General features: G+C 40.6%; 1 protein-coding gene across 1 annotated transcript; it reads right to left on the bottom strand.

Moving 5' to 3' along the window:
• Positions 1-5,853: 5,853 nt before the first annotated feature.
• Positions 5,854-6,276, bottom strand: LOC138897113 (uncharacterized). Its single transcript, XM_070183070.1, has one exon. The coding sequence runs from the start codon at positions 6,274-6,276 to the stop codon at positions 5,854-5,856; it is 423 nt and encodes a 140-aa protein (XP_070039171.1).
• Positions 6,277-15,059: the final 8,783 nt, after the last annotated feature.

The following is a 15,059-nucleotide window of genomic DNA, read 5'->3' as shown; positions in this document are numbered from 1 at the left end:
ACAACAAATGCATGCAAACTAATTACCACTGACAGTTGCATATTTTAAACAAGTTAAGGTTACAGAATCCTATAAGCAGGATCTCTACGTGATTCTGAATTTTAATAAGCAGGCAGTTCGTGTGTTAAAAGCCACTTCCCTTAATACGATTTCTAAAGCCTACATAGTTACCTACTGATTACAAGTATAATAGATTAAAACCTATGGGCATCATATCTAGGTGATTCACGCAGAAACTAACAATGGTAATCATAGGAATATGTTCAGAATTGCTTAATCGAGTCCTATATGCATGGTTCCTAATAATGATAATTAGCACAGTGTTGAAAACTCTTAAAAGAAACGAACAGGACAATAATTAAGACTGATTTTAGACCTTATAGGCAGAATTTCTATAGTCATAATTGAAACTGATTTTAGATCCTATATGCATGATTTCTATAGTTACAATTAGAACTGATTTTAGATCCTATAGGCATGGCATCTAAATTTGTAGATTATGCAGTGTGTAAACAGAATCCTATGCGTACATTGAGATATTAATCATTTAATATCATATAGGCATTGTTTCTAACAGGTAAAAACAGAGCACATTTGAACCAAATAGAGAACCTATAGGTAGGATTACTGACACATAATAATTGAACATGTTTGAGCATAATAACATATTTAAGCAAAGTAGGATACCTATAGGCAGGATTTCTAACATATAATAACTGAATATGTTTGAGCATAATGATACATTTAAGCAAACTAGGATACATATAGGCAGGATTTCTACCCATTTCAGTGCAAGTGTAAGATAAAACCCCTTTCCCAATTTTACTAATACCCCAATTGTTATTACAATAATTATTACAGACCCAAAATGAATGGAATAAAATTACAGAAATAAATGACTATAGGGATCCTACAGCAGGCCCAAAGATACACTCGGCCAGGCCAGACCTTCATTCCCATGGTTCACAATAGCCCAGAAATGACATCTTCATTGACATAAGGTAGCCAGAAATTAATTGATTTACCCACTAGGTATAAAACATATAGAACCAAGACCCTAGTGTGTCAGAGTTCCCAAGAGCTTCAAGAACCCAGGGCAGTGCTCACACTAGGGAGGTTAATGGGAGAGATTCAGAGGATAACTAGGGACCAAGTCCTGGTGTGTCAGAGTTCACAAGGATCTCAATTGGACCCTGAGCAGTGCTCATACTAGGGAGGTCAAAGGGCAAAACCTAAATAGCCTTGGCTTTCAGCTGGCTAAGGAATAAGAACTCAAAGAGACCAAGCAGTAAAGGAATAGAATGAGGTTAAGGGACAACACTGAATGACAGAATCAAATTGAGCACGTAAAAAGACAGGTAATAGAGCATGCTTAGATTTAAGACAGACTTAACCAAGTTTCAAAAAACGAGTTCAATCACATAATGCACATATTAACAAAACAAGTTGCAAGACAGACTTATAGTAAGAAGAAAAAGAGATTTCAGATTATGCTAAGTGCAGAAGGCTAGTGTCACAAGAAGGAATCATATCAATTGGCAATAGAACCTAACATGCTGAGAACTAATTAGGGCAATTGCTGGAGAAGTCAAGACATGATGAAAACAGGATCAAAACAGGCTACATTGCAGCAATTCAGAAACAGACTTGTTAATTACTTAATGAATACACTCATACTTAATCAACTAATCCATAGAAGGAGATAGGAGAGCATGTTCCAGTAGCAATTTTAAACAGTAGAGGGGTGGCTATCAATAACACATACGCTAGGCAGAATTAAAAGAAATCAATCGACTCAGGTCTAAATATGTCTCAAACTACAAACGTAATGGCATTCAGATTAGCAAAGCCTAAAATTGAAGTAACACATGGAATAAAAATCTTCAGAAGTGAAAACTCATGTTAATGACAGGTAAATCAGAATGAAATGACAAAGGTTTGGTAACTCACCAGTTAAATGAAACAAGAAAGAAAGGAAGCCCACACTGTTATGAATATCAACGAAAGAGCAAGAACCCAGAATTTTTGGCCTTGGCTTTCAGCCGGCCAGGAATCAAAGTGCAGAACAAGATTGTTAAAGACAAAGAGCGCACAACTTTAATTTTTAGTAATTTTCTTAATGATTCCAGAGTTGTTTCAAAGGGGAGTGGGGAGGGATTTATATAGTGGAGAAATCGAACACATAAACATGGAAAAACATCAGCCCTACACTTAGAAAGGAAAGCAATCGAAATCAGTAAGGAAAAGAGAAAATTGCAAAACTCTAATTTTAGGTAAAGTACACAAAGCGGCAGAAATCTAAAATAAATAAAAGGTAAAAATCACATGTTGCATAGAATAAGATGAACATAGACAGAAATACCTTTTAAAATCAAAGAATCGAACCTGATTTGGTTCGATTTAAAAGAATCTGAAACCCTAATTTTAGGGTGAGTAGGAATCACAGAAATACACAGAGATTTATACCATAAAAGAACAAGAATGAACATAGACGGAAATAGCGCTTAAAATCAAAGAATCGAACCCGATTTGGTTCGATCTAAAAGAGATCTGAAACCCTAATTCTAGGGTAAATAAGAATCACAGAGGTTCATAGAGATTCATACCACAAAAGAACAAGCACGAACATAGACGGAAAAGGTCAAGGAACTGAACAAGGTTTGGTTCGAAGTTGATGAGATCCGCTTGCCATGTTTAGGCAAGCGATATATAGAAGGTTCCAGTACCAGGGGGAAGTAGAATATGGCAAGAAACAGCTATGTAATCCTATGTCCGGTGGGATTAGGAGAGAAAATTGGGGGAGACGGCTAGGGTTTGGGCAGAGAGATGAGAGAATCCAAAGGAGGCGGATGGTGGAGAAAAGTTTAGGGTTTAGGGAAGTTTGGTTAATTAAAAGGGTAGGAGTAATATGGGCCGTTGATCTCAAAGATCAACGGCCCCGATTAGTTGGGGGTTCTTGGTCGGGTTAGTTTAATTGGTTGGGCTGGGGGGTTATTTGGTTTGGGCTCAGGTGTTAATGGGCTGGGGCTGGGTAATTTAGGCCCGAAATTAAGGTGAATTTGGGGCCAGATTTTAAATACCCAATGTTTAACAAATAAATAATTTTATAAAAGTAATTAATAAATAAAAAAATATCATTTGTGCATAAAAATTATTAAAAATAATTACTTAACATTATAAAAATATAAAAAGTCATTTTCTGCATAAATAATGTAATTATATATGCATATGGGCTATTATTGAAAAAATATGCAATTTAGCCTTAAAAATACAAATGTAATTATAAGAAATGCACTAGAAATATTTAAAAACTTATATTGGTATAAATGGTAAATTTATATGATTAAATCATCACAAAAAATAATTTGTAGGGTAATTATTGGATATTTATATAATAAAAATACAAAAATAAATTGATTTAAAGTCTTTAAAAATTATGAAAAATACTCGTGTATGCTTGTAAATCAAATGATGATGCATATGCGCTATTTTGAAGGTATATATATATATATATATATATATATATATATATATATATATATATATATATATATATATATGTGGAAAATATGAGGAAACAATTGGGTATCAACAGATGCCCCTCTTTACTCGGGAAGGATGAAAGAGTTGTCGGGTAAAGAAATGATGATCAATTTTGACTGAACGGGGTGATTTTGAAAAATATAAGTTGGACCCTAGTTTCTGAACTGCCTACATATCCCTGGTTTTACAGGAATCAAGCCAAGTGTAGTTCTGGATCCAACAGTGGAATAAACCGATGGAGTTATTGTAAGAACAGACAAGATATTCTAGATATGACAATATCAGGATTGTAAATGGATGTATCTGGGAATGGTTATGGATATTTGAATGATTATCAGATGGAAATGGGTAACAGACGGTAGTTGGTTACGTTTGAAATAATTGTTGGACATGAACGTTGAATGGAAACCGGAGCGAAGATTGCTCCAGTTAAGAGAACTGTTACTTCTTGGATCACCTGCAAACTCAAAATACGATGCATACAAATACATATAGATTATTGCATAAGTTTAATCATGATGCAAATTTCCTCTGGACTATGGAGATCGTCTTTGGACGGTGAGGATGATGTCCTTAGACCGTGATGTCCCGGGCCATGAATTGTGAGATAGGGGATTCGCAGGCCATGAAATGATGTTCTCACGCTATGAAGATGGTGCCTCCGAACTATGATGCCTTTGAATAATGATGTGCAATATTGAGAGATCCTCAGGCCATGGTATGGTGTCTTCCAGCTAAGAGGATGATGCCTTCGGACTATGACGCCTTCGGAAAATTTGGCTATGCTTCAGCCCATGAGATGCAAAGACATAATGCTTGAGATGAAACAAGACAGAGCTTAGTCTTGTATAGAACCGGGGGCAGAGCTTAGCCCCGAGAGAAGAGAATAATGCAAGGTTTTGAACAGCGCAACATTTGTATTTATGCAAGGAGAGACAATGCTTAGTCTTGTGCAAGATTGGAGACAATGATTAGTCTTGTGCAAGGTTGGAAACAATGCTTAGTCTCATGTAGGATTCGAGACAATGCTTAGTCTCATGCATTGCGAAGGCAGAGCTTAGCTTTATGCAATTGAGGAGGCATGGCTTAGCATCATGCAAAATGGAGACAATGCATAGTCTCGTGCAATAGGAAAGGCAGGGCTTAGTCTTATGTAATTAAGGAGGTAGGGCTTAGCCTCATGCAAAATAGAGACAATGCTTAGTCTCGTGCATTGGGAAGGTAGAGCTTAGCTTTATGCAATTGAGGAGGCATGGCTTAGCCTCATGTAAAATGCAGACAATGCTTAGTCTCGTGCAATAAGAAAGGCAGAGCTTAGCCTTATGTAATTAAGGAGGCAGGGCTTAGCCTCATGTAAAATGGAGACAATGCTTAGTCTCGTGCAATAGGAAAGGCAGAGCTTAGACTTATGCAATTATGGAGGCAGGGCTTAGCCTCATGCAAGATGGGAAACAATGCTTAGTCTCATGCAATAGGAAAGGAAGAGCTTAGCCTTGTGCAATTGAGGAGGCATGGCTTAGCCTCATGCAAGATGGAGACAATGCTTAGTCTCGTGCAATAGGAAAGGCAGAGCTTAGCCTTATGCAATTAAGGAGGCAGGGCTTAGCCTCATGCAAGATGGGAGACAATGCTTAGTCTCATTCAATAGGAAAGGCAGAGCTTAGCCTTGTGCAATTAAGGAGGCAGAGCTTAGCATCATGCAAAATGGAGACAATGTTTAGTCTTATGCAATGAATAGATAATAAGTGATAGCAGAGTATTTCTTACCTGGAGATATGTTTGCGTTCGGTAGCTTTGTTATTATGATGATAGTGATTCTAAGGTGTGCACGTACTCACGGCTATTCCTTGTTCCTGTATCCAAAGGAAAATTATAAGTTTTACGGGGAGGTCGGTTTGTGCCTCCGCCTGCTTGCTTTGCTTTGCTTTGCATTGAAATCCTACTCGAGTTACCATGGGTAGCATCTGGCTAAAAATAAAGCTTTCCGAAAAATATGTGTGCATAGTTATTTAAAACACTGTAATATTAAATAAATTAGATGAACCAGTAACTGGGACAATATCAAAGACATTGCGACCTTTTTGCCCAGTTTCTGATTGTGGGGAAAATGAGAATTTTATTAAATTTTGACCGAACCCACAAGGCTGCCTACGTATCCCCTCTTAAGCGGGAATCAGGTCAAGCGTAGTTCAATTACATCAGATGAAGAAATGTGAACATTCTAAACATAATATCTTTTGACTGCATCTGAATTGATAGGCTTTGGCCAAACCTCTCCGTCCATTTATGCGAGTATGAGTGCTCCTCCTGTTAGTACTCGGTGAACCATGTAGGGCCCTTGCCAATTGGGTGAAATTTCCCTTTGGTTTCATCTTGATGCGGGAAGATCCGCTTCAGTACCAGCTGCCCCGGTGCAAACTGTCTAGGTTTGACCCTTTTGTTGAAAGCTTTGGACATCCTATTCTGATAGAGTTGACCATGACACACTGCATTCATTATTTTCCTGTCAATGAGAGCTAATTGTTCATAGCGGCTTATTATCCATTTTGCATCACTGAGTTCAGCTTCTTGTATAATTCTTAAAGAAGGAATTTCAACCTCATCAGGAATGAGAACTTTGGTATCGTAGACCAGCAAATAGGGAGTTGCCCCAATTGATGTGCGGACTGTAGTCTGGTACCCCAATAAGGCAAATGGTAACCTCTCGTGCCATTGCTTGTGGTTGTCTACCATCTTCCTCAGTATTTTCTTGATATTCTTGTTTGCGACCTCCACGACTCCATTCATTTGAGGCATGTATGCTGTGGAATTCTTGTGCTTGATTTTGAAGGTCTCGCACATAGATTTCATTAGGTCACTGTTGAGATTGGCGGCGTTGTCGGTGATAATGGACTCTGGAACCCCGAATCGGCAAACAATATGATCTCTAACATAATCTGCGATGACTTTCTTGGTTACAGCTTTGTAGGATGCAACTTCGACCCATTTTGTGATGTAGTCTATGGCCACTAAAATGAACATGTGCCCATTTAAAGCGACGGGCTCGATTGGTCCAATGACGTCCATTCCCCAAGCGGCAAAAGGCTAAGGTGCACTCGTTGCATTGAGTTCATTTGGCGGCACACATATCATATCAGCGTGTATTTGGAACTGATGACATTTTTGGACATACCTGATGCAGTCTGTTTCCATAGTCATCCAAAAATAACCTGCCCTCAGTATCTTTTTGGCTAAAACGAAACCATTCATGTGTGGTCCGCAAGTTCCAGAGTGTATCTCTTCGAGCAGTTTGGAAGCTTCCTTGGCGTCAACACACCGTAATAATCCTAAGTCTAGAGTCCTTCTGTACATGATTCCTCCACTTTGGAAGAAATGGTTGGACAATCTTCGGAGCGTGCATTTTTTAGTATGATTTGCATGCTCCGGGTACTCTCCTTTTGCCAAGTACTCCTTGATATCATGGAACCATGGATTCCCATCTTCTTCTTCTTCTTTAACATGAGTGCAGTAAGCTGGCTGATTATGAATCCTTACCGGAGCGGGGTCGATAAAATTCTTGTCCAGATGCTGTATCTTGGAGGACAAAGTGGCCAATGCATCTGTGAACTCATTCTGGATTCTCGGGACATGTCTAAACTCTATCTTCGTGAACCTCATCATTATCTCTTGCACATGATATAGATATGGTAATATCTTGGTATTCTTTGTAGCCCATTCTCCCTACACCTGATGTACCAGAAGATCTGAATCACCGATTACTAGTAATTCCTAGATATTCATGTCAATGGCCAAATTGAGCCCCCATATGCAAGCCTCATATTCTGCCATATTATTGGTGTACGAAAATTTGAGTTTTGCGGATACCGGATAATGTTGACCTATTTCTGACACCAAAATGGCTCCAATACCCACTCCTTTAAAGTTTGCGGCTCCATCGAAAAACATTCTCCATCCGTCGTAGGCTTCGGCGATATCTTCTCCTACGAATGATACTTCTTTATCAGGAAAATGCATTTTTAATGGTTTGTATTCTCCTCCTACAGGATTTTCCGCAAGATGATCCGCTAATGCTTGTCCCTTAACCGCCTTCTGAGTCGCATAGACGATGTCGAATTCACTCAACAATATCTGCCATTTTGCCAGCTTCCCGGTAGGCATGGGTTTCTGGAAGATGTACTTCAGAGGATCCATCCTTAATATGGGATATGTGGTATAGGCACAGATGTAGTACCTCAGTTTCTGGGCTATCCAGGTCAAAGCACAGCAGGTGCGTTCCAGCAATGAATACCATGCTTCGTAGGGTGTGAACTTTTACTCAGATAGTATATGGAATGTTCTTTCCTTCCCGTCTCGTCGTGTTGTCCCAAGACACAACCGAAAGCCCCATCTAATATGGAGAGATATAGTAGCAGTGGTCTACCAGGTTCTGGCGGGACCAGGACTGGCGGTGTGGATAAATATTCTTTGATTCTTTCAAAAGCGTTTTGGCAGTCTTTAGTCCAATTGGTTGTGACATCCTTCCTTAACATTTTGAAAATCGGCTTATATATCACGGTTGATTGTGCTATGAAGCGGCTGATGTAATTAAGACGTCCCAAGAAGCTCATCACGTCTTTCTTGTTCTTTGGAGGTGGAAAATCCTAGATAGCCTTGACCTTTGATGGGTCTAGCTCAATTCCTCGGTGGCTGACAATGAATCCTAATAATTTTCCTGCGGGGACCCCGAACGCACATTTTGAGGGATTTAATTTCAAATTGTACCTCCGAAGCCGATCAAAGAATTTCCTCAAGTCTGTTATGCGATCTGTACTTTTCTTGGATTTGATGATGATGTCATCCACATATACCTATATCTCCTTGTGTATCATGACGTGGAAAATAGTTGTCATGGCCCTCATATAAGTGGCCCCAACATTCTTCAGACCAAACGACGTCATTTTATAGCAGTACACCCCCCATGGTGTGATAAAAGCTGTCTTTTCGGCATCCTCTTCATCCATCCATATTTGATGATATCCCGCGAAGCAATCCAAAAAGGATTGGAGTTCATACTTGGTGCAGTTGTCGATCAGTATGTGTATGTTGGGTAACGGGAAATCATCTTTGGGACTTGCTTTGTTTAGGTCCCGATAATCTACGCATACTCTGACTTTCCCATCATTTTTCGGAACTGGCACGATGTTAGCCAACCAAGTTGGATATTCAACCACTCTGAGAACCTTAGTTTTGATCTGCTTGGTGACTTCTTCTTTGATTTTCAAACTCATATCTGGCTTGAACTTTCTGAGTTTCTCCTTTACCGGTGGACACATTGGGTTGGTAGGTAGTTTATGAGCCACTATAGACGTGCTCAAACCGGTCATATCATCATAGGACCATGCAAAGATATCCTCATATTCCTTTAGGAAACGAGTGTATTCTTCTTTCTCTGATGGTGACGGGCGAATGCTTACACGTGTTTCTTTGATTGTTTCGGAGTCTCCTAGATTAACTGTTTCAGTCTCATCCAAATTGAACTTAGGCTTATTTTTAAAGTTTTTCACTTCTCTGACAATTTCCTCGGGTATTATATCCTATTTTAGATCTTCTGAATCATTATCCTTATGTTGCGTTGTCTCATTACATGTCACAGTCGTAGGTTCATCGGGATAGGTAATAATAATGATGTAGAGAAAAAACGTAAAGAATAATAATAAATACTAAAAGAACAATGAACTTAGATAAATCTTGAAAATGTCAAACAGGTACGGCTCGATGACCCGAGCAATTATTTCAAAACAAAACATGCTTAAAATAAAATACTGAAAATGTCTTAAATGCTCATAAAAATTGCTTTTAAAATGAATGATGCTAATGGCTAGGCTACCCAGGAACTCGATGGGCCCTTGATGGTGCACCAGTCCAGTTCTTGAGAACAGATCCCTTCTTAAACGGTCAGAATAATGAGGCCTTCCTCCTTCTCCTCAACTATCGCATTGCAATCCATGTCTTCATCATCCAGAAACAGATTCCTTATACCGGCTAGAACTTCATCTTCTTCGGACTCCCACATCATGTCAGCTTGATGAAATAAGTGGCTCAAATGTGGTACTGGTTGCTCTAGAGGGTAATAAGGACCACGCTATGGTGTCGACTAATTCTGATACTCGTGCCAGGTGTATTCATACCCAAGCCCAAAAGTTGTGCCGTGACGCTTTAGCTGTATTGGTTTGGTGATCCCCTGGAGATTCTTACCAAGACCTTTTCCAGGCTCATACCATGTCCATGCCAATATGCATTCTTTCTTACTGCCCCACCATTTGTCTTTTTCAATTGCGTTGATGCGCTTGATGCGATGGTATATTTCTCCACCCAACTTCCTTCTATTCTCGATGACCGGAACAATTTGACTGGTGTAAATGGGATTACTTTTGTCCCCATGGATGATCACTTCCTGATGGTTCCACTCAAACTTCACAACCTGATGTAGAGTAGAAGCTACGGCCTCAGCGGCATGTATCCAAGGTCATCCCAACAATAGGTTGTAGGTAGCAGATATGTCCAACACTTGAAACTCAACATCAAACTAGGTTGGGCCCATCTGTAGGCTGAGGTTGGTTTCCCCAATTGTGGCCCTTTGAGACCCATCAAATGCTTTCACATTCATACTTCCTTCTCGTATCTCGTGCAGGCCTTTATCCAATCTTTTCAAAGTAGTTAGTGGACATATACTAAGACTCGAACCCCCATCTATCAGGACTCTGGCGAAGAACTTATCCTTAAACTGCACTGTGATATGCAGTGCCCTGTTGTGACTTAGTCCTTATGGTTGTAGCTCGTCTTCATGAAAAGTGATCTTGTGGCTTTTCAACACTTGTCCTATCATATTGGCCATCTCTCCACTGCTAATGTTATTGGATACATAAGCCTTATTCAACACTTTCATCAACGCATTCTTGTGTGCCTCAGAATTCTGCAGTAGTGATAGAATGGATATCTGAGCAGGGGTTTTGTTCAAATGATCAACCATATAATACTCCCTTGCTTGCACCTTTCTCCAAAGATCATCCGAGCCGATTTCAATGATGGTCTACCTGGAAGCGACTTCTTTACTTGTTCCCCCCAAATGCTCGGGCATGTAAACCCTACCAATTCTGGTCATACCTTGTGTTGCACCAGTTTCTTCCATTTTCCCCTTTCCTTTCCTTCTTGCTTCCGCAACATAATCCCATGGTATAGCATTAGACTTATAAGACGGTGTAGGTGTTACCATCACGGTGAAGGGTGTTGTTACTTCAACCTCAAATGGAGTTGGTGCAGCTACCTCAACTTCAATTGGTGACTGAGTTTGTACCATGATAGGTGTGAGAGTGAATGGAGATGTTTCAGGATTATCCCTTTCTCGAATGAGTCCAATTGTCCCCTCTGAGTCTCATTCTTCATCGGTCTCTATCATGTTTACCCCTCCGCCCCTATGATCCGGGAGATGATTGTTACAGACATTAGGTGAAACCTCCTTTGCCAGTATGACTTTGGTGTCAATTAGTGTCTAAATCATATCCTTCAAAGTACGACACTCATCAATAGTATGACCTTTCATGCCTGAGTTATAGGCACATGTCTTATTTGGATTGACCCATTGAGAGGAATTTTCCATGGAGACAACGAGAATGGGAGTGATATAACTAGCAACCTTCAATCTCTCGTATAGTTGGTCTATAGGTTCAACAATTAGGGTGTATTGTCTGGGTGGTCTGCGGTCGAAATTTGGTCTAGGTTTTTGGTAGTTTTGGCAGGCTGGTGGTGAGTGGTAGTATGTGGGTTGGGTGTTATAGGTATGGTAAGTGGCAGCAGGTTATTGGTATCTGGGAGGTGAAGGTTGATATGTGGGTGGAGGTGTTTGGTATGTGAGAGGATATTTCGGACCTTGGGCTACCATTACTGCACCTACTTCTTTCTTCTTGGAGATACCTCCTGACTGCAGGGCCTTATTTGTGGCATGGAGTGCTTCAAAATTTGTCACCATTCCGCTTTTGATCCCTTTTTCTATTCTCTCTCCCAACTTGATGATATCAGAAAATTTATGGTTTTCAATAATCATCAATCTTTCGTAGTATTGCGGATTCTAAGCTCTGACGAAGAACTTATTCATTTGTTCTTCTTCCAGCGCTGGCCTCCCTTTTGCAGCTTCGGACCTCCACCGAGTAGCATACTCGCGGAAAGTTTCTGTTGGCTTCTTCTTGAGATTTTGAATGTAGAAAACGTCTGGTGTGTTTTCTGTGTTAAACCTGAACCGATCCATGAAATCTGATGCTATGCTTACCCAATTAACCCATTTCTTTGGGTTCTGACTGATGTACCAAGACAGGGCATCTCCAGTGAGGCTTCTCATGAACAGCTTCATGCGAATTCTTTCATCCCTGCCAACTCCTACAAGCTTGTCACAATATATTCTCAAGTGCACCTTCGGATCACCAGTTCCGTCGAACATTTCGAATTTAGGAGGTTTGTAACCCTCTGGCAATTCTACATCTGGCTGAATACACAAATCTTCATAATTCAAACCCTCAATGCCTTTGCCCCCTTTGACATTTTGAATCCTGTCGGTAAGTTTCTTGAGTTCCTCTGTTATGTTCTTGATGAGCAGGTCCTTCTTAACAGATTTGGGTATGTATAGGGTCTGTTGTGGGGTGTGGGGTAAGGTTTCCACATATATGGGATTGCTTTGGTGGACTCCGGGAATCTGGGCGTAATGGTGGTCATTGGTTGAGTTTTGCGGGTCAGGGGTAGGCTGTGGTGCATTCTGATAAGTGTGGTATGTGGTAGTTTGTGGGTATTGGGTCGGATGATGATGATGCTGTGAAGGAGTTGGTGCTGGTGGAGGATTAGGATTTTGGGGAGGCATGGCGTATTGATGAGGTGTGGGAGGATTTTGCGGGTGTTGGTTTTGTGTGTTTTGAGGAGGTGTTGAGTTTTGGGCGTTTTGTTGGTTGATGTCGGGAACAGTCAGGGTAAGGGAAAGGTTTGCCAAGTTACAGACCTGCTCAAGTTCCCCTTGTACCTCCAGTATCTTTTTCTCTAATCGCAAAACCAAGTCGTTCTGTGCCGGAGTACTCCGACCATCCGAAGTCTCAACATTCTCTGCATGTGTAGCGTTGTCTTTCCTGATACCGCTCAGATCATCCATCTTAGCCTTTCCTTTGTTCTTAGGATCACTTGGAGGAGGAGGAGGTGGAGGACCTCTAGATCTGGTATGATATGCCGATGATGCTAGTATGCACAAACCAACCTTAGGGGATAGGAATAAACAAAGAAAAGAAGAAAAACAAAAGGTAAACAAGTCAATAAAGAGTATTAAAATGATATTTACGATATTTAAACACGTATTGCGGAATTCGCGTCCTAATTTGGGGACCTCATCGTGCCCGAGGTAGGCCTAGCAACATATATCTTTGGAGAAAACTCAATACTAATAACTGCATCATTTCATTAATATGATAAATAGACCAAATATCTACTAAAACGACAATAATTATAAAGAGTCACTAGTGGTATTTGCCTTACTACAATCAAATTCTAAAACAAATCTAGAAAACATCACCCATAATCTATTTGGTCCCAAAGGGACCTTCTCCAAGCTTGGCCTTCTTAGCCCCGTCAATCAGATTCCCCAGGTCGCGCATGCCCAATAGCAGATACGCCCTTGCTAGATGTCCTCCTTTATTGCCCTCTGCATTCTGACAATCCGAGACACTTTTCCTCATTTTTTCCTCAAGTTCCATCAAACTCTGTGCCAAATACTCCAACCTTTCTGTTGATTTAGTAGTGATTCCCCTCCATTCATTGATTGCTTCCATGTCCACTTTATGCTGTTCCAAATGCCTGGACTCAGATTCAAATACCCTTTTGTGCAACCTCATGTATTTGACTTGTGCTTCAGCAGCGTCGTCTATGACCCTATTTCTCAAATCAACCCATGTCTTGACCTCTCCTGTTGTGTCATCAACCAACCATGATGGGTAGAAGTACATATGGCCGGCATGATACCTGTCTGGCTCGATGGTATCTTTCTCCACAATAATCTTTTGATGCCACATGTGTTGTGCCTAGAAGTTGAATGGAATGACATTCCCTTGAAAATCTGCTTTGTAATGAACCATTTTGGAAACTCGTGGTATAACCTGTTTTCTCCCAACTTGCCTCATGACTCTGATAGGAGCATAAGGATAGATTCCCCTTAATCCGATTAGCACTAGATGAGGAACATCTCTCGACCTGATGATGAATTCACTGCTAGGGAACCACTCGAACATCCAATGTATCTTGTCATCACTCAAATTGCTAAAGAAATGTACCCACCTCACAGCGTTTCCCGGTTGTGCAAACCTGTCTGGGATACAAGTCATTCTCTTCGGATGGTGATAAGCTATGTGGTCATTCCATGGTCGTCGCGAAAATTCTTGACGGTATTGTCCTCTCTGAAGGTGTTCCAACAACCACATTTGCAGCAACATATTGCAACCCTCGAAATGCCTATATCCTTTTTTACAACGGTCTAGGGTTCGGTACATCTCAGCCACGATCATTGGGATAATAGTGTAAGTTTGCCCCTCAATTCCTTCCATTAGGGTCTTAGTGACCATAGCTAGGTGAGTGTGGATCTTTTATCCTTGTATCGGGAATATCTGCATCCCCAGAAAACAGACAATGAATACAAAAATCCGGCAGTGAGTCCAACCCAAAGAAGTGATGGCAAATTCATCATGGTAAAGGTGATATGACTTGCTGTGACCATAACGCTCGTAAAGGAAGTCGAATGGTATGTAAGATTTCTTCAGACAGACTAACTCATCATTTTTTCTGAAACCCATCATTTTTAGGAAACCTCGAGAAGCACGGTTTTTCGGTACCAACAAGCCAGGGCTATCCCATGGGAGCCCAGCGAAGCCTCCTATTTCCTCTAGAAGAGGAGTCATTTCTATATCACCAAAACGGAAGACGACCCTCTTCTCATCCCAGAATATGGTGGCAGCCTCAATTAACACATTGTTCGGCTGAATATCTAACAAAGAAGGTAAATTCCCGAGAACTCTTTTCACATGGTTTTTGTCGCTCGGCGAGAGATTTTCCCACCAATCTAGCAACAAAGGTGGGATACTTCGAACCATGCCGAACCTGGGGACTTCGTACTTCATTTCTGCAAAACAATTAAAGCTAGCCTTTTTCCCCTCCAGATTCGACTATTTACATATTAATGATTAGCATATCGGCACGTTTTCTCCAAATAATGCACATATCATGATTGTACCCATTGGGATTTAAGAAAATCCCGACGGGCTTTGGACAAGGCTTGCCTTAGAGAGTTATTACGCGAACAGCGTTCTAACCCATACTAGATTTAGACATGATGCATGCACAGTTAATATTAGAGTGGGGATTTCTAGAAGAGTCTAGACCAGTACCCTCAAGTGGACAACTTGAGAGGGGAAGGCACAGAACCGTCGATTGCACCGCTGATCGACTAGTTTTACCGCAAA

The sequence above is a fragment of the Nicotiana tomentosiformis genome, chromosome 8 (genome assembly GCF_000390325.3).
Source record: "Nicotiana tomentosiformis chromosome 8, ASM39032v3, whole genome shotgun sequence".
Taxonomy (NCBI): Eukaryota; Viridiplantae; Streptophyta; class Magnoliopsida; order Solanales; family Solanaceae; genus Nicotiana; species Nicotiana tomentosiformis.
Note: the sequence above shows the minus strand (reverse complement) of the source record. Positions and strands in the feature narration are given on the sequence as shown.

Excerpts from the sequence above, each read along its gene's own strand:
- LOC138897113 (XM_070183070.1), bottom strand. The coding sequence starts at position 6,276 with ATGGTAGACAACCACAAGCAATGGCACGAGAGGTTACCATTTGCCTTA.